This window comes from Eucyclogobius newberryi, unplaced genomic scaffold, assembly GCF_026437365.1.
Source record: "Eucyclogobius newberryi isolate DKJ021-1_F unplaced genomic scaffold, fEucNew1.0.hap1 SCAF_2, whole genome shotgun sequence".
NCBI lineage: Eukaryota > Metazoa > Chordata > Actinopteri > Gobiiformes > Gobiidae > Eucyclogobius > Eucyclogobius newberryi.
Genome location: NW_027315834.1, coordinates 43,083,795 through 43,103,114, shown reverse-complemented (window position 1 = coordinate 43,103,114; position 19,320 = coordinate 43,083,795). Strand labels below are relative to the sequence as shown.

Below are 19,320 nucleotides of genomic sequence, written 5' to 3'. Positions count from 1 at the left end.
TCTTCAGACTTTATTCTTTAGACTTCATTGGCCGCCTATATTTCCAGAGCTGACTCTTCTTCTTCTTCTTTGGTGCTTCCGCCGTACATCTTAGGTTTTATTCTTTAGGCTTCGTTGTTTATCTTCTTCTTCTTTGGTATTTTATGGCGGCTGGTATCCAAGCGTTACATTACCACAACAACAACAACAACAACAACAACAACAACAGATTAATTCTTCAGACTTTATTCTTCAGACTTTGTTCTTTAGACTTCATGATCAGAACGTCTGCATTTTCGATGGAACGTCGCTTATGACGACATAGTTAGATGGATTCCATTTCAGAACACTTTGAACTTTCATGTTTCCATGTTTATTTACAAACTGCAACTTGACTCATATAAATCTATGATACATATTCACATTCACAAATATTGTCACAAATAGTATAATCCCACCAAACTAAAAAAAAAACATGAGAACCTGTCCTGTGCACTTTAAAATATGAACTTGGCCACGACTTTCTTGGTTAGATAAAAGCTCAATAAAATGAAATATTGAGTTGTTTTGATAAAGAGCGTCAAGACCATACGGGGTGTCAATAGATCCCCTCGCGAGATCGCCAAAGTCTCGGAGCTTTTGCCTGGCACGTGTCTTTTTTATTTTTTAAAGTGCACCGTGCCCGTGTGCCTCAGCTCTGCTCTCAGCTGCTGCCGAGGCGGAGGAGGATGATGGCGGAGTTGCTTCATGGACAGGCCTCGGTAGCTTCGAAAGATGACTTCGCGGACACGATTCGCCGGGTCAGACAGGTAAAAAGCCCCTCGGGGTTGACGAAGAGTGACGTTTCCGGACCGTAAACGGAGTTGAGCATGTGGTGGGCTGTGGCGGACCCCTGCTCCAAACAGCCCCGTGCACCCAGCGTGCTAACATGCTAACACTCGAACGGGACAGATTAGGCAGTGCACACAATGACTCCCGTTACCGCGAGGCCTCTACTTTGCCAAGCGACAGACGGTCCCCGTGCAAAGTAACGACGTGTCCCATTGCTGTGCCAAAGTTTTTCGACTGTAATAACTTGTGGCAACACGCTGCAACCTGTTGTCAAGTCACAAAAGTTGTGGTTAGCCTAGCATGCTAACCCATTACTGCGCTGTCAAAAAGTTAACGCTGCTTGTCAAGCGTTGATATGAAATGTTTTAAAGTGATACTCGGTGATGTGCAACCGACACGTCATCGTTGCCACGTCAGCCTGACTAAACTGCCTGCAATCATAATTATTTAGAGTTACTTGAACCAACAGGTACCAAAGCTATTTTAGCTTGTTAGCCTGCGTGGTGTCAGGTCCAACAGGCAGAGTCAGGCCACACATGTATCGTCATCTGTTCAAATAGCCCCTAGTTCTCCCCAACCGTGTGTTTATCTACTCCTGCAACGCACCCTAAAGGTACATAATCATAATAATAATCATAATAATAATAATAATAATAATAATAATAATAATAATAATAATAATAATAATAATAATAATGATGATGGTCACACATTGTTTTCATTTATGCAGGCCATAATAACCATTAATTACTCACATGAGATATTATGGATTTTTCTCAGGGAATTGCAGGTTTTGTAGCTTATTTCTGAGACAACACTTTCTATACTTTAGGCTTAAATCTGATGCCTGGACTTAAATGGTTACAACCAGGCCTCATGTCCAAATTCAACACTCACCATGTATCCTAGTTAGTTACTGTATTCTACCTACAAGGGAATATGTCTTCACAGTTGCACATTTGTAAAGGAAGGCCATACCTTCTTATTCAATGTCTGAAGCTCAGCAAAGCCGGGCCTGGTTAGTTCTTGGTTGGAAACCGCTGAGAAAAACGGGTGCCACTGTGAGGTGGCTGTGGCTCAAGTGCAGGGGTCTCCAACCACCGGGCTGGGCCCAAAAACCGGACCGCGGGCCATCTGCTGCCAGTCCCCAGATGCAAAAGCAACCTATGTTTTTCTTATTTTTGTTTTATATCTGTCGCTATGTCCCTATATTCCCCATGCAATTTACCATGTAAATATGAAGCCCATTAACCTTATAAACATCAAACATTAATAAGGTATTTTAAAAGTTATACACATTTTGTACACATTTTACACTGTCACTAGCTCTGCCCCTTCAAATGGTCCCTGTAATGTTGGTACCGGTCCTTGGAGATCCCTGCTCTAGTGCTCACTGTCGTCGTGTCCTTAGGTAAGACACTTCACCCACATTGCCTGGCATGAATCTGGTGTGTGCACGTGAATGATTGGTGGAGGTCGGCGATGCCAATGGTGCAGATTGCTCATATCAGGCCATCTCAGGGCAGCTGTGACTACAATAGTACCTTACGACCACAAAGTGTGGAATTAATGAATGAATGAATGAATAATGCAATGTAAAGCAAATTTGAGTGTTCGAAAAAGTGCTATATAACTGCATTATTATTATTTCACAGAAAACGCGCTTCAAACATGACATACATTTACGTGACATAACATACAGATTACATAATTCATTAATGGAACAGAATCGAGGGACATGGTTTACAGTTTGTTACAGAGTGTTAATGGCTGTAGGGATGAAACTGACACACATTCACTCGACTTCAACTGCATGGGAGTTCATTCATAACAGCTATTTTTACAGTGTAGTGCAAGGAAATGGCAGAAAACTCCAGAGTCACTTCCTGTCAAGAAATTACACATGAATCAATGCTATTACTTAACAGTCAGAGAACATAATTCAACTTAGAATATTAAACGACACAGAAACGTCAGTCTTTTGTGTGGCTTGCAAGGGAGAGGAAGGCTTAGCCGAGTCAAGATGTTGTAAGCAACCTGAACGACTTTCCAAAATCACTCTCAGCGTTCCTCCCTCTTACAAGTCATTTTATTAAAATCACACATAAAATGGAGGCGGGTCACATTTCTCATTGGTCAGCTTCACATCAAGGCACTTGTCTTTTACGACTCTTTGGTATTATCTTTAGAGATAAAAACCTTGGTGAATGTTCTACCCATCTGGTCCCCAGGATGGGAGGAACATTCCTCACGGCTGTTTCTACAACATCTTCATACATGTTATTAGAAATACATGCCTTTCCCTCCCCCCAGGCTAATGATGCAGATAACTTTTAACACACAAATATAATCATATATTTACATTTTATCACACTTCCAAATCATCATCTTACTCACAGAACACCTTTTCCTCTCTGTTGTCCCATAGTAATCCTTTACTAATCCTCCTTTTAGCATTAAACCCGTTTTACATTCTTGTACCAAATTTGCATAATGCTCTTTACGTTGTAAGGACTAAAGTGTGTGGAGCACATATTTGGACACATAGCTCTCAGTTGACTAAAACACACCTTGACTTTGTAGGTTTCAGGCACTCTTGATCATTTACTGAATCTTTTTAATACTTCCCTTTTCTTTAGATGTGGAATGGCCACAATATTTAACTCTTAACATGCTGCACACTGTTGCCCAGTCTCTGCATGTGTACCTGGTGTTAAAACACAAGGAGACTGTAAGAATATTTCGGAAATCATATTAAACTCCCCTTGAGACGTCTCTCAAAGCTCTTTGAGGTTTGCCTTCTCAGCACAGGTTGGACATTAGAAGTATTTTTCGTATCAAAGGGAACATTTTCCACATTTTGAAGCCATTGAAACATGTCTTTTGAATTGTCTAATTAAGTTTCTCTTTTTTGTTCATATTACAATAATTTTTGTGCCGAGCACCAGTAGGTAATGACTCCTGAAGCAATGGAAGATTGATTGCCACAACTTAATTTTCATATTTCTTTTAAAATTGTGAATGGGGCTGTCAGGGACAGATATCAATTTAGTATAATTATCTGTAATTTTATACTTCCATATAAAGGAGATGGATTTCACAAAGTGAAAATGCTGTCTCCCCCAAATTGACATCTCTAGTTGGAAATATCTTTTCAAATACATAATGTACGTAAACATTTCTGAGGCAAACGTGTTTCCTTGAATAAATTGAAAACTATGAGGATTATACAAAGGTTGACTTTGCTTGCATTTCTTAAGTTGATGCTCCATTTTATTGTTGGCATAATGTGTATTAGTCTTGCACAGTGTTTGTTACAATAAGTCTTGCATATCATCTCTTCATGCTGCTTTTTGCCTTGTGTCTCCAGATGGCTGCCAAAATGGGAGGAGACCCGATGCCCAACCTGAACAACTCGAGTCCAGTTATAGATGCCTCTCTCTACAGTTTCGGAGCCCATAAACGGTCACCAGATAATGGAGGTAACGGTCACCATATTAGTGTTGATACAACACAGGATTTTAGATTGTGACTGCAGTGATTTCAGCCTATTGCAACTGTGCAAGCAAAAAACAACTGAAAAACAAAAGGAGAGTTGTAGACCTCGCCCCGCACATGAAAAATTTTTCTTCCTCAACCCTGAATGTCTGCTGCACCAAAATACCGATGGCCTCTCACACTCAGCAGAGCCACTCGCGTCATCTCCAAACTTTTAGTCGCACTCGCACCTGCCCCAAACTTAAAACCACTACCACCACTTGCCTTTCCATTGGCCTCTCGGCTTTCACTGCGAAGTCTTGAGCTGTCGACCTGACTTATGTGAGAGATGGTTCAGTCCCCTCTCGTCCAGTCCATGTGCAAGTACTGGGGGTAAATTGTATTATATAGAACTAAGTTGCAAAGTGGTTATTTTTTCATGATGAAATGTTGATAGAGCCTTGAGGAGAGAAGGGGCCATGCAGAAATTCAGACATTGAAGCGTTGCATGTGAGCAAGAGCATGGGAGGTGATCGAGGGACTTCTGGTGAAGGGAGAGAGGATGGACCTCTGTGATTTGTCCGTAGATGAACATCCATTACAACCCATGCTTTAAATGCCACCTAATGCATTTACTTGGATAATTGTTTGTAATTGTTTTAAGTTGTATACAATAAATGTGTTCTGCTTTGTTCAGCTATTGATTATTTTCTTGGATTAATAGAGTAATTGGTTAATATATTTTTACATTCTGTAAATCATTTTTAAAAGCATCATCACATTTTATACTATTTTTCCCGTTTCGTAGTCTACTCTAAGGGCAGATTTGATGATGAGGGTTGTGCAACACTCATAACATAATAATTATAAAATATTACCCATATCTTGGACCCGCTCACAAACCTGGAAATGCAGACGGGTACACAGGCTGACTCATCCTGGCGAGTAGGCCCCGTCCGTCTGGATAGAGACCTTTCTCTAGCTAAACATTGCAAGAATAAATCAAAAGAACACTTTGGGCACATATATGAGGTAACAATAGCACTGTAAGAAGGTTAAAAGCTCTGAAAAGTTGATTTAGCATGATATGGGCCCTTTAAATAAACGTAGTTCATAGTAATAAAACAAATGGCAAATAAGGAGTTTCTGCTTAAAATAACTAATTTTATTCTTAATTTCACCAAATTGTCCCCAAAAAAAAGCATCGTTTCACTTCACTAGTCCAAATTGTTCTGTTAGGTTATATATAAAGGACTCATGAACTTGTCACCAGACTGTGTTTTAATAATATTTACCGTAGCTATAACGATTTGCATTTTATTTCGCATAACTTAAAATGAGAAACTTGTTAATACAACTATGTTGAGTGAGGCCAGTGATACCTGGTGTTTTGAGTTGAAACTCTGCAGTAATTTTGCATCCGTGTGCTGTTCACGTTGGCCTCCGTGTCTTCGCCCCGTCATCGCAGACCTTGTTTTATAATAGTCCTTTGTGCTCTTTCACACAACCTTTTGCTTTCATTGCTGCAGGTCCGTGCGCCACAAGTCGTTCCATGCTCTCCGCGTGCCACAAATTCATGTGTATTTAAATAAATATGTAAATTAAACAAATTGTCGAGGCATTAAAATATTAATCAAGGTTATTTTGTATCAAATTGCTCGATTTACTCTTACTGTAATCGTTTCAGCCCTAATCATAACCACATTTATATACCTTAACCCGTTTTGTCTTTGCTATATTATTATTTATACGTGTGTGAGTCAGTGCAACTAGTTCTTATTCCTTCAAGTGTTTTTTATACTATGTTGTTAGAGCCTCAAGCTTGTGAGTGGACATTGAAGTTTTCTCAGCTAATGTCGCCATGGATACTCACACCCAGGTAAAGGGGGTGGGGCTGCTTCTCTGAGAGGAGCTCAGACTGACTTCAGCTGAGAAAACTACTTCTGACTACGCAGAGTTCAGGGGTGGGAATTCAACATGAAGTGGAGTGAGATAATAGTCACAAAGAAAGACAAAGGCTGTTGAATTAAGATGGGGGGGATAAAAACAAATGCTTGATTTATTCCTTTTCTGAAAGTACAAATTGAATGTGTACATTCCTTTTGATGGAACGCTTGATTGTTAAAAGTTCCTCGATGCATACCAATTGTTTGTTTGGCCTACTTCACTATTTTAATTATATTTATCAGAGATTCTCCCTGTTCAACGATTTTTTTTTATATCAATCAGCATTCCATTTGCTTTTAAAGCATTGTAAATCAGTGCAAGCGACCATAAAATAGATTGAAAGTGCTAGATTTCAGCTCAGGTGTTCAAAATGAACACTGCACATCCTCCACTGACCCTGCAGGACCTTTGCTTAGTGCTACCTGTCAAAATTCAATTCAGGACTGACAGTCACTGACCCAACTGCTCTGTGTTTCTTTCTGAGTGCGTCTGATTGAACCGCTCACTCATACACTGTCAGGCTGATTTCCATGTTGGTGAAGGCGTCCTGCTGGGGGTCACACACCAGCACGATGGATTGGCAGAGCCATCGCCTCAAGCAATGGCTCTGTTCACTTTTCTGTTATTGCCTGTTGGCAACACATTTCTAATATTTGCCTCTATTGCAGGTAATCAATTCAGTACGATGCTAAATTCAAGGTGAGTTAATATATTTATTTCTCAGATAAAAAATTATATTCAGCATGTTCCTGAGTATGTCTTTATTTCACGTAGGGCTCTCACAACAGAAGACTTCAAAGTGCCTGACAAAATGGTGGGATTCAGTAAGTGACACAATCCATAATGTACATTATGATTACGTATTCCATTAAAAAAGAAACTCCTCCATAATCTTGATTTCGCTTCTCAGTTATCGGGAAAGGGGGCGAGCAAATATCAAGAATTCAGTTGGAGTCCGGTTGTAAAATTCAGATTGCATCAGGTAAGATTACAGTGCACGGAATCTAAAAGCGGTAACAATTAAATATCTACTGACTGCTTATGACAAAGGCATATATGCTGTGTATCTATCTATGTCTATGTATTGGCTTCATTTTCTGCACAAAATCTCACACATGCTAGCAATCAAGTTGATGCACTTAAAGCTAAAAGTCGTCTTGTAATAAAACAAATGCAAATTGGGGACATGCGATCATTCGCAGGTTGTTTACTGTTAAAGGTTGAATGGACGATTCTTTTGGCCCAAATCTGAGTCTTATTTCCTCGTGGCGTGGACTGCCGATTAGTCCTGCCACGTATCGATCATAAAACGCACCTACCGCTCACCTGCAGCCGCGTGCGGCTCGTCCTCCGAGAGCAGCACGGTTCCACGTGTCTAAGCGCATGGATCTATCATAATATAGTTCCCTCAGTGCACGGGACAAAATTAGGACGGAGATAGACTGTTCGAGCTGACTCCGAAATCTACGAGAGATGTGATGCGCTAATAAACAAACGCACGTGTGTGTTGTATCAGTCCGCACGGGGGAGTGCGCATGCTCACTGCCGCCTGCGTTCTCAAATCGCCGAAAAATCGTCCATTGCGCCTTTTAAATATCTTCCACAATGAGAAATGGACCTGTAAGAATGATGTGCTGCGTTGGTTGACAATAAAAGGATGGAGACTTTGTTGTTAAAGTTCAATGGTTTCCCCTTTTATTCATTGTAATCTGTAGTTTTCATCTAAAACTGCTGTGTCTGCCCCGCCTCTTCATAGTGGCATTTCACCATAGTAAGCGTGCTGAGAACACAGTGGGGCTCTAGGCTTCAGCAACCAGTCAATACATTCTCATATGAAAGGTACAACTAACTAATTGGGCAACCAAATCTAAGACGTTCTATTTAAAACAGTTGCCTTATTTAAATGTATGTTTTTGTGCAAATTCAAAACCATGTTGCTGAGGTGTGAGGCATCACTAATATACAACATGGGGAAATCTTGAATACATTGTTTTGATATGATAGTTCTGTACCCAGCTAATGTTTGCATACTTTACAGACAGTGGAGGTATGTTGGACCGGCCCTGCACACTCACCGGAAGCCCAGAAAATATTGAGTAAGTCCAATTTGACAACTATATTGAGGATCCACAAAAATCTTTCATCTAAATGTCTTAAAATCATTCAATCACCTGCACTCCACTATCCTAGAAAAGTGTTTGTTCTATGAAGGAGCTGTAATTATGATGAACCCTGTTTTGGTCCACTCAACCAAACTCGCTCCTCACCCCAGGCAGGCCAAGAGACTCTTGAATGTGATTGTGGAGCAGTGTCGGTATGGGCCAGGCTTCCACAGTGAGATGGACGGCAACAGTGCCATCCAACAGATCCTTATCCCTGCCAACAAAGTGGGTCTGGTCATCGGCAAGGGAGGAGAAACCATCAAACAACTCCAGGTCTGCTTATAGGCCACACTGCACTCTCAACCTAGACTGTAGTTTATATTTGATGATTTTACAAACACATTTTAAAGTGGTCTTTAGTGCCACTGACCAGTTCAAGGCAGTGTTGGTCGACATGCAATCTAGTGGATGTCGGTGTCTTTTATCCTTTCAATTTGCCCTTTTCTGCTTTGCACAGGGCACTTGGAAGTCATTATTGGGTTCAACACAAATTTGAGAGTTTACATGGAATGCTGAAGCATTGCAACACATAGAAATTACTTTTAATTCATTTTTTAAATGGCATCTGGGGTGTTTTACTTTAATCATTTTCAGCTAAATCTAAAATGCCTGGTATCATGTGTTACTGTTCCAGAATCCATTTACATCAATAAGTGTATGTATGTTAAATTTCAACAGTTTGTGCCTGAGCTGAAGGAATACATGTCACATTTTGCAACAAAGAAAAATATCTTAACATATTCGAAGTATGTATACAAGCATACACTTTTTATTTCAGTCATAAAATACTTTGTCGACTGGGTGCCATAGTGAAGAGTGCTCATTGTCATTGAACCTCGATGTCTTCATTTGTTGACATATATTTGTTAGCATTAGCGGTCTTGTTGCTAAATGTTGTATGAATGTATATCACTTTGTCTATTGCAGTGAAAGTTTGTGCTCCATCCCATGTATAGGGTCAGGAGTAAATCGATAAATTAAATGGGAGGAAAGGAACTTGGAACATGAAATAAAACATTTGATCCAACATTTGTCGAAGTTATTCACAAACTGTAGGGAACTGTATGTCACGAAATAACAACATAAATGAGCAATTAACACAATGTACATGTACTTTGCGCTGTGAGCTCTAGCTCTGGATAGACTTGCCTTCGTTGCTTCTCTGCTGCCTTTTAAAATCCATCTTGGCCAACATGACATTACCACGATAAAACGCTTAGAAGCAGTGTACTTTGTTGTTGTGTGCCCAGTGTTGACTAGTAGTGAGGATGGTATTTGTCATTTACATGCATGTAGGGGGTAATTGTGTTATTTTTGCAGCATACTAGGATAACGCTAGGAAAAGGATAATTCAAATGGACTTAAATCTAATAAAGAGTGTATGTAAACTACTCCATGTAATCGTAGTGAATGTTTACTGCTCTGACGCCGTCATTTAAGAGGTGGAGTAGGTTTGGATTTGTCGGTGTAGATTTAGAAGTGTTATTAAAAAATGTCACTCGGTCACAATACTGGTTCCGATACTCAGATGCTGGTATTGTGGTATTTTGATGATGCCCATGCGTATTATTGAGGTTGCACTGTTGCTTTGGATATCTGTTGATTTCAATGTCAATACTGGCCAACTTGACTAAATGTGCCAAGACAGTAGAGGGCAGCACTGAGCACCCATTCCATTTTAAATTGCTGTGTTTATGACAATTGGTTTATTCATTTTAGAAACTGGATGTGCCCTATCAATACTTTCCCCCAGAATTATTCAGTATCAATACCAGGACTTGTCTATATGAGCTGTGTCTGATTTTATGACTAATCAAAACTGAATTTGAAGAGAATAAATACAAAAAATAATAAAAAATATCATTGTAATTTGACTTGTGATGCGTATCGTCATATTGGAGACACTCCCCTAGTTGGATTATTGTCATGTAGTTGAAAGTTTTAAAGTTACACATTTGCGGAGACAAAGGTGGCATTTTGAATGTTTTGTAACAGTGCATTGTTTCTCTGCTCTTAACTTCTGCAGGAGAGAACAGGAGTGCAGATGATGATGATTCAGGATGATCCCATGCCCACCGGCGCAGACAAGCCTCTGAGAATCACCGGAGACCCCCTGAAAGTCCAGGCAAGTGTACATCAAACTCTACTCTAGTTTCATTCTATGTCATTCTGAAGCGTGTTTGTGGACATCGGCGCCATCAACCGAGTGTTGGATCCCAATAGCGTAGTGAGTAACAAAGTATTCTTCTTGTGTTACAGCAAGCCCGTGAACTGGTGACGAAACTAATCAGAGAAAAAGACCAAGCAGATTTCAGATCAGGCAGAGGGGACAATGGATACAAACTTGGTGGTTCCACGCTCGATGTAAGAAGCTGCTTACTTGCATTGTACAGGGTTGTAATGTATTCTAGATTTAAAGAGGTTTTTTTTTTTGTTAACCTTTCGTTGTAGATGGCTGTGCCCAGGTTTGCCGTCGGCATCATTATTGGTAGAAATGGTGAAATGATCAAGAAGATTCAGAATGACGCTGGTGTGCGGATTCAGTTCAAGCAAGGTCAGTGAAACCTTTTTGTTCACGGGAAGTTTTTATAAGTACCTTCTTTTAGTTCAGATTGTTATGCATTAAAACTACACCAGCGCTTTTAATGTTTTTTTCTTTCTTTTTTTTTTTTTAGATGATGGAATAAGTCCTGAACGAGTTGCACAGGTGATGGGTCAGCCCGAGAACTGCCACCACGCGGTGCACCTCATTAACGAACTGGTTCAAACTGCTCAGGTGCTTTAAACACACCAAATGTAATCGATCTTTGTTAAGTTGCGTTCCCACTTGACCAGTTTCGTCTGGACTAAACTGATCCGGCTCAGTTGGCGGCCAGCCTTAGACCGGATCAGTTGACTATGCGTTCACACTCGGGAGCGAGACAGGCGGCGGAGTGTAGTTGCCCCAAACGGACACTCAATTGCCGGTCTCTCTCCTGGCTGGTCCCACACGCTCCGGCGCGAACCCGGGGCCGATCTCGCTTCTCGAATCCGGCAATTGGGAACAAGTTGGAGAAAACTGATCCGGGGCGATCTCGACTAAAACGCAAGTGGGAAGGCAGTCATGCATTTTTAGAATTCTGACTTGATTCTGTCCATGATGCAGCAGTAATCTCTTGATCTCATGTGTCATATTAATCCCCCCTACCCCTTCATCTATCATCTATAAAGTGAAATAAAAAAACTATTGGTATGGCAGATGAGATCTCCCTAACTTACTGGGATAGGCCCACGCTCAAATCAGTTTATCGGCCCATAGGCTATACTCTTTAAATGTAGTAATTGTTTGATATTATGAATTAAAAGTAGAATCTTAAAATTCAATGTACTTTTTGAGCCTAAAACATCAACTGAACCCTCTGTTGGGCCTTTTGTAAACCTTTTCACAATGGGGCCCTTTCTGCAGCTTGTCAATGTAGTCACTTTTTGTTGTGGATTTGGGGCTACTACTGAATAAAGAAATGAACGCGGCTCTGGAAGAGAATGCTTACCTGTCTCGCTCCACGTCTTCAGCTGCATGCTCTTCTTGTATTTTTCACATCTCATCACACTAGCTCGGCCCCCGGCCCCCATAACCCTTTTACAAACTCGCATGGACCACAGCCTGCTCCTTTACAGAGCACCTGTTTATTTGAGTCGCCCCCACTCTTGGACCCATCTCATGTCTCGTCTTGTGGGAATGGTCTCGTCTCATCCCCTGATATCATTACATCACTACCAAAGGCTGATGGGGTTTAAATACATTATGATCACTAAGAATTCAAATGTATTAACACAGTATGACAAATATTGTTCATAAACAGTATTCGTGCTTTAGGAGAGAGATGGGTTCGGAGGCATGACTGGACGGCGTGGCCGAGCGGACTGTAGTGCCGGAGGAGGGCTCAGTGGCTTGCAGGAGGTGACTTATGCAGTTCCTGCCGACAAGTGTGGCCTGGTCATTGGAAAAGGTAAATATTTTCCTCCATTTGATACTTGTGCCCCGAAAATGCAACATTAACATTTCCAAATCATTTGAGTCCCTTATCCTTTCAATATGTGCACCCTGTTTGCTCAGCCTCTGCGTGAAACTGATGAGAAATGTAGGGGGGTGAGTGACCACCCTCTATTCTCCCTCCAGGCTCATGTATACAGCACAAGTGGCATTCATTGGCTTCACTAAGGGCTTAATGATGGGGATAATGCGTGTAATGTGACATTAATTGTTAAAGGTGCATAATAACAGCTCTCAATCATGTGGAAGGCTGCCTGGCATCTAATGAGGGTCTTTCAGCTCAATAGAGTGCAGCGAGGAAATGAATAGAAGGAATTAGCTTATTGGCTATTCATGCCCACTCTATTGCCAGCTATTTAAAAGTCATTGACCATTGCATTGGAAGGAGACGCGACTCTTGTGTGTGTTGCTTAGCGGTCGTGTGTGTGTGTGTGTGCAGTAGTGGGCGGGGTCTCAGGGGGCCTCTTTACCTAAGATAAAAACATGGCAATAGAAATGTCAAGTGGCTTTTGTGTATGTAAGGTGGCGAGGGAAACAAATAAACCTGGGCGTTGCGTCCCCCGCTCTGAGCATTAGCATATGAAGTGGGCCAATATGGTGAAGATGGCGGTGGGTCTGGGTGCTGTCAGAAACCCCTTAAAGAGCGCAGTGATTAATATCTTTACGATGCCATATGTAGCCCTGTGCCCCTCCATTTTGACCCCAGCACTACATGATGAAGCAAGCCACCCACAAACCTGCTTCGACACAACCGCAGTGAATACGAACGGGTAGATTAATGTTATAGCTTTTAAACTCTGGCTTTTAAACTGATCTCAATATAACATTCGCAAAACTTAGAGACGGTTCAGTCGTGTGAATTGAGAACTGCAACCAGGCAAAATGAGGGCGAGGAATTAAAATGTTTCAAAAGTTTCCTTTCCCCAAATATGAATTTTTTTAGTTTTTTTTTTTTTTCATACTACAGTTGAAGCATGTGCAGAAGTCTTGCATTTGTTTTTAAATCTGCTGGAGTATGTGGTGTGATTTTTCTTTATAATTTTGTACATTTATGGGTATTTTTTACCATGGCTATAAGTCCATAAAAGCTAGAGTTGATGATGTAATATTAAATCCAGCTTTTATGGACTGAACAAGGTCAAAGTGAATTTAGGGATTAAACCGTCCTAAACAAAAACATATTTGATGGCAAGATTTTATGTAAGAGAGACATTTAAAGAGATTAGTCTTTAACTCTAAAAAGTAAAAACATTAACATAGAAACAACACACATTTTCTTAAACGTCTGTCTAGTGGCACTGTTGTGAATACAGTCACCAGTTGCAGTCTTGTATGCCGCCTTCTCTCCTGCTCACTAAACCAGTCTCATGAATACGGCCTGTATTATCTGTCCTAACTGCAGGCCAGTCCATGAAATGAATAGTCGGGGTCTTCATTGCTCTCTGCTGTCTGACTAGAAGAGCTCATAATGGCTTCATTAAGGCAGAAGTTTCATTTGGTTGACAATGGGTTAATGGCCTGTGCTCAATCTGTTGCGAGCATGCAATAGTCTTGGGGAGGAGGCGAGGGTTTTGATGAGCGTTTTCATTGAGGGGTCAGTGGAGGTCATCTAAGTGTCAACCACAAGTGAACAAATGTGTAATTGATGTTGGGACAGCCCCAGTGTCCCCCGGGTAAGCGCCCTCTGCCTTTCTCCTTCACATGGGCACTGGGGGTGAAGTGCCCCTCGACACTCCCTCTGCACATCACAGGACAACGCCGAGTCAAAAATGAAAAGGCTAAAAGACACAAACGATATCCCAGAAGGAGGATACGCTTTAATTTTGGCCTTTTCTCCCACTAGCTATGTTTCATTCCCACTGCTGGTGTAATTGCTTTCCATACGACAGGAAGCTGGCATCTGGGTTTCAGGACGGGGGGTGTGTGGAATATGTCCCCTTTTGTTTCCTGATTTTCATGGATGTTACCAGAGAATGGCAGATAAGTGGGGAGACACAAGCCAACGTGTCAGAATGTAGCACGATCATTTCTGCCAAGTCCATAAATGGAAAGTAGATTGTAAAAGAGCCAAATACGATTCATATTTTGTTCATTTTAACTTGCCAAGTGTGATCTAATCAATAGTGTAAGGCAAGATGAGGAAGAAAGAACAGTAAAGTCTATTAAATAAAGTTGAACGACAGCATTTGCCTGTAACACTTTCTTATTATTGTAGGTGGCGAAACTATCAAAAACATCAAGGAGCAGTCCAGAGCTTTTGTGGAACTGCAGCGGAACCCACCACCGAACACCGATCCAAACATGCGCATCTTCTCTATCCGTGGGACGCCTCAGCAGTTGGAGAAGGCTCGTCAGCTGATCGATGAGAGAATTGGGGTAGGTGGTCTGCTCATGCACCATTGTCTGGTCACATTCATGAGCAAATGTCAGTGACGCAGGCTGCTGTGGAGCTGGTGGCCAGCAGAGTGTCAGCAGAGGTTAAACATGAAGAATCCATCAAATGGCCTTAATGGAGTGCATCAGCGCCTGGACCTGCCCTTTGACATTGCCTTTAAACGCAAGTGTGGTCTTTAAATGGTGTCGTCCTCTGCTTTAGGGCCCAGGAATAGGGGGTAACGGCAACTTCAGTGGGAGCCCCTATAGCCAAGGACCCTCCCCTCCACCACAGCAGTAAGACTAGAGTGCTTGCTATCACAGAATCCTTTTCATCAAGTGTTTCTTACTAATGCTTTCATTTTCTGTTCCTCGCAGTGGGCCTCAGACCTACATGACTGGAAGATGGGGCACTTCATTTCAGATATGGCAGCCTCCGGGCCAGCAGGACCACAGTGAGTGAATATAGTGTATCTGAAAACACTTGGACTGAGAAAGCAGGTGGAATAAAGGGGCCGAGCTCCTTTGACACTGGTGTTGCGTCTGGTTTCAGGTCACAATGGATCCCAGACGGGCCAGATGGACTGGGAGCAGTATTATAAAAAGCTTGGCAAGTGTCACTCAGAGAATTAGTGAAACATTTGGTTCACATTAACATGGTGATATATGTATTGTTTTGTACCGAACAAAGCAAGGCAGTAATTATTTATGTCATGAATTAATCTGACAGCTTCTTTCACACCTAAAGAATGAGACGTGTGGTCTATAGAAAGTGAATGTGTGGAGCTTTTCATTGTCTAAACATAAATCCAAATCCACTTAAAGCTAAAGCCTGTCAAACCTTTATTATGTTGCACAATTTTTATATATATATATATATATATATATATATATATATATATATATATATATATATATATATATATATATATATATATATATATATATATATATATATATATATATATATATATATATATATATATATATAACATTTGTTTTCAGTTACTTTTCATCAGTTTTAAAATGGTTTTGATGTTTGTTAATGATTGATGCTCTTTGCAGGCCAACAAGCTCAGAGTAGTCCTGAATACAAAGGTTGGGGTGAGTGTGCTTTTTGTTTTTGTCGTTTATTCTCTTCTGAGCAGGCTAAACTTAAGTAAAATGTGGATTACAAATTCTCCTGGGAGCTATTAAAAAGTACAGCTCATATTGTAATTAGAGTGCTAATTTCAGTAAAATATTTTACCTTAGTTTTCTCTAGACAGTTTTGGTCAAGTTTATAATGTTACTTCCTGGAGAGTTTATATGCGACCGTACTGTGAACAAGGGTCAAAGCACCTCTAATTTACACTATAGTTGATGGATGAATACTGTCAGAAAAAAATTGTTTTTTGGGTGTATATTGACGACATGGATGCAATTGTGATTTGTGTCTAAATTCGATCTGCCAAGCTGCTTCTGCACAAACGTGTGGTCTCCTGCTACGGCAAACATTTAATATGCAATCAATATATTTTACTCTTGAAGCACGTGTATTTTTTGTGTTAAAAAAACCATGAGCTCATATTTAACTCGGCATTTAACTGCAATTTATAAGAGAAACGTCAACGTCAGCTGATTTTAGTGTAGGTTGGTGCGATATTTTATGTGTCTATCTGAAAATAAACTTTCTTGGCAAATAATTTAACATAAATGACTAATGCGGACTAATGTTATAAATGACAGATCTCATTTTCAACACTTATTTGTGGTATTGTGAAATTAACCACAAGCATCTTTTACGAAAGACAATAATATATTTAAGAGCACTACAAAGCATTGTTTTTGGTATGTTTTTTCCCTACTTGTCTTCACACAAACTGCCACTTAACTGGTGTCTTGTTCAAATCGAATAACCGTTAACTGGTCAATACATTGGTTCTAAAACATACTGCAAACTAAGAAAAGACGTTTCATGTTTCAAATTGAGCCGCAGTTGCTTGAAAATGACACGGCAAATGTGTAAATTGAGTATTTGATGAAAACACTCTTAAATACACAGAGATCCTTAAACGGCTTCACGTCACCGGCTAATCTGGATCTAATTCAATACGAATCTATTCATCACCTGACTTTGGCGATTACGCTATAGACTAATGGATAAGCAAAATGATCATAGTTGCAGCCCTAATATATTTACCACATGTACTAAAGTTTAAAAAAAGAAGAAGAAAAAAGAGAACCTGTCATGTTTTTCTACTTTGCGCAAGTTATTTACAGCGTTTGTCCATTTTCAGGACAAACCTCTGGCCCTTCATCTCAACCACCTTCGACCGACTACAACGCTTGGGTGGATTTTTACCGACAACCGATGGCCTTCTTTAATCAGGGTGCGCAGCAGCAGCAGCAGCAGCAGCAGCAGCAGCAGCAGCAGCAGCAGCAGCAGCAGCAGCAGCAGCAGACCACAGCTCCAGGCCTCCAGGTCAGACCTACAGACACCACATGATCATGAATCCTACTCTCTGCCTGTTCAAATGTGGACCTAACGCTTCGCCCTCTCTGTAAATGCACACAGGATCATTAAGGACTTGAATCACACAAAGGATGGAAACAACCCGTTTTGTAAGGGTTTTAGATTTGCAACGCCTTGAAGATCTTTTCTTAGTGAGCAACACTAGCTGTAGAATAATAAAGTAATATTTCTAAATAAATCAGGAACTTTTGTTTGTTACTAAATGCTTCTGTACACTGTTATTTTGAATAGATTGTATTAAGGATCCCTTTTGGACTTGAGCTGTTTGGTTTATGTTTTTCTGTCTGACAGAACTTGTCTGACATAGATTGTACTGCCAAAACCAATCCAACTGTTGTAACATTTCAAAAGGCAATATAATCTAGTTTTCTTGAAATATAATGAAACTATGATAATTTGCTTAGCAGTCTTGAATAATGTTGTATGTCATTAATGTTGAAATGTGTAAAAGTTTTCCTTCATAATTCAGTGAGCCAACACTGTTTGTTACAGACTTTTTTTTTTGTTACAAGATTTAAGCTAAAGATTCAATGCGTGACAGTTGTTTAATTTAATTCTTGTGCATTGTAAGCTGTTTTTCATTGTCATTTTATTGTTGTCTCGTTTAAAAACAAGGTGCAATATCTCATTTCACTTTTGAAACAAAGATGCTTTCCTAATACTTTGACAAAGTTTTAACTTGTAGTTTTAACTTTTTTTTTCTCTTTTTTTTTTCAAATCGAAATGTAATTGATAATTTATTGCATTGATCTGATATAGGATTAATGGGAATGTTGCATATAGCTTTGTTGCCTTTACTACCTTTGTAAAACATGTATATATGCTCATATTTGACTGTTAATTTAAATGTATATGTTTCAGTACTTTCCTGTAATCATATTTACAGGGGAAGGGTCCCTTTCTGTTTTTCATACTGAAAATGTTCAAAGAACGTGAATGTCTTGAAATTAGATGTTGCATCTTTATGAAGAAAATAACTGGTTGATTTTGTGTATTCTATTGTAACTATTCAAGACTGCTAAGCCTTTGTAACTGTATGTGTGATTATTAATAGTATTTTATGTTTTAAGTATTATCAAAGTTCTTATTTGGTACCTTGGTTTAAATGTCCTACTTTGGCTGTGGGCTTTGAGATTAGTCCTATCATACTTTTTAATTATTTTATTTTTTTCACTTGATCTAATATAAATAAGATGAATACAACATTATGGAAATGTGATTATGGTATTAATGATAATTTTATTTGATTGAAAAAGGGATATTAATTTCTAATAGTGTAATCATGGTGTTTGTTTTCGTTATCTAAACCATGTATTAAAACATCAGACTACTACTCCTGTTTACTGATAATTATTATTGCTGAGCTTAACATTTTGAAGACTTCCAGAAGCGGATTGTGAACCGTGTTAATGAAACGTGACATGAAAATACTAAAGCCAACTCTGAGTTGCAAGTGTGAGGGTTTCTTTTTTTTTTTTAGTTGAATATCCTTTACAGTTTCTCTAGTGTTTTAAAACCAAAAAAATATTACAAATAAACGCGCTGCGAAAACCCGATGCACATAATATGATGTTGCACATAATTTTAGTTTTGTAAACCATAGATTCCCAGGTAATATCCAAATAAAGTGGTATTGAACTTAAATTTGGCAGTGTAGTTTTCATTTGGTGAAGTGTAATTTGTTGAATAGTTGTTGGAGCCCTCAGTCTTGAGCACGTCCATGAAGTGACCCCCTCCGGGCAGAGCGGGGCCGCTTTGTCACTGCATCTCTCTCTGTCGGGAGTCCATTTCCACAGGACCTGGTCCTGCCTCATTGACACTGAGCAGCTGTTTTCAAATTCATCCTTTGATTTTGAGCGTTATCATTTTTTATCATATCTTCCTTAAAGCTCCGACTCTTCAAAACTATAAAAATGAAAATCCGACATATTAAACCTAAAAAAAATCTTATTGGATGTTTAGGTTTGGTTCAACATTAAACAAGACACTAATTAAAATCGTTG

The 19,320-nt window shown here is 39.8% G+C and overlaps 1 protein-coding gene across 1 annotated transcript; it reads left to right on the top strand.

Annotated features, from left to right (window-relative positions):
- The first annotated feature begins 612 nt into the window (after positions 1 to 612).
- On the top strand, positions 613 to 18,650 carry fubp3 (far upstream element (FUSE) binding protein 3). The gene is made up of 19 exons (XM_072453108.1): positions 613 to 788; positions 4,181 to 4,292; positions 6,903 to 6,933; positions 7,009 to 7,058; positions 7,145 to 7,216; positions 8,273 to 8,330; positions 8,507 to 8,669; positions 10,423 to 10,525; positions 10,660 to 10,760; positions 10,848 to 10,950; positions 11,072 to 11,172; positions 12,253 to 12,385; positions 14,645 to 14,805; positions 15,026 to 15,099; positions 15,181 to 15,257; positions 15,356 to 15,418; positions 15,868 to 15,906; positions 17,082 to 17,266; positions 17,360 to 18,650. Exons 1-19 carry the CDS (start codon positions 708 to 710, stop codon positions 17,366 to 17,368), a joined length of 1,716 nt encoding a protein of 571 aa, XP_072309209.1. The 5' UTR covers positions 613 to 707; the 3' UTR covers positions 17,369 to 18,650.
- Positions 18,651 to 19,320: the final 670 nt, after the last annotated feature.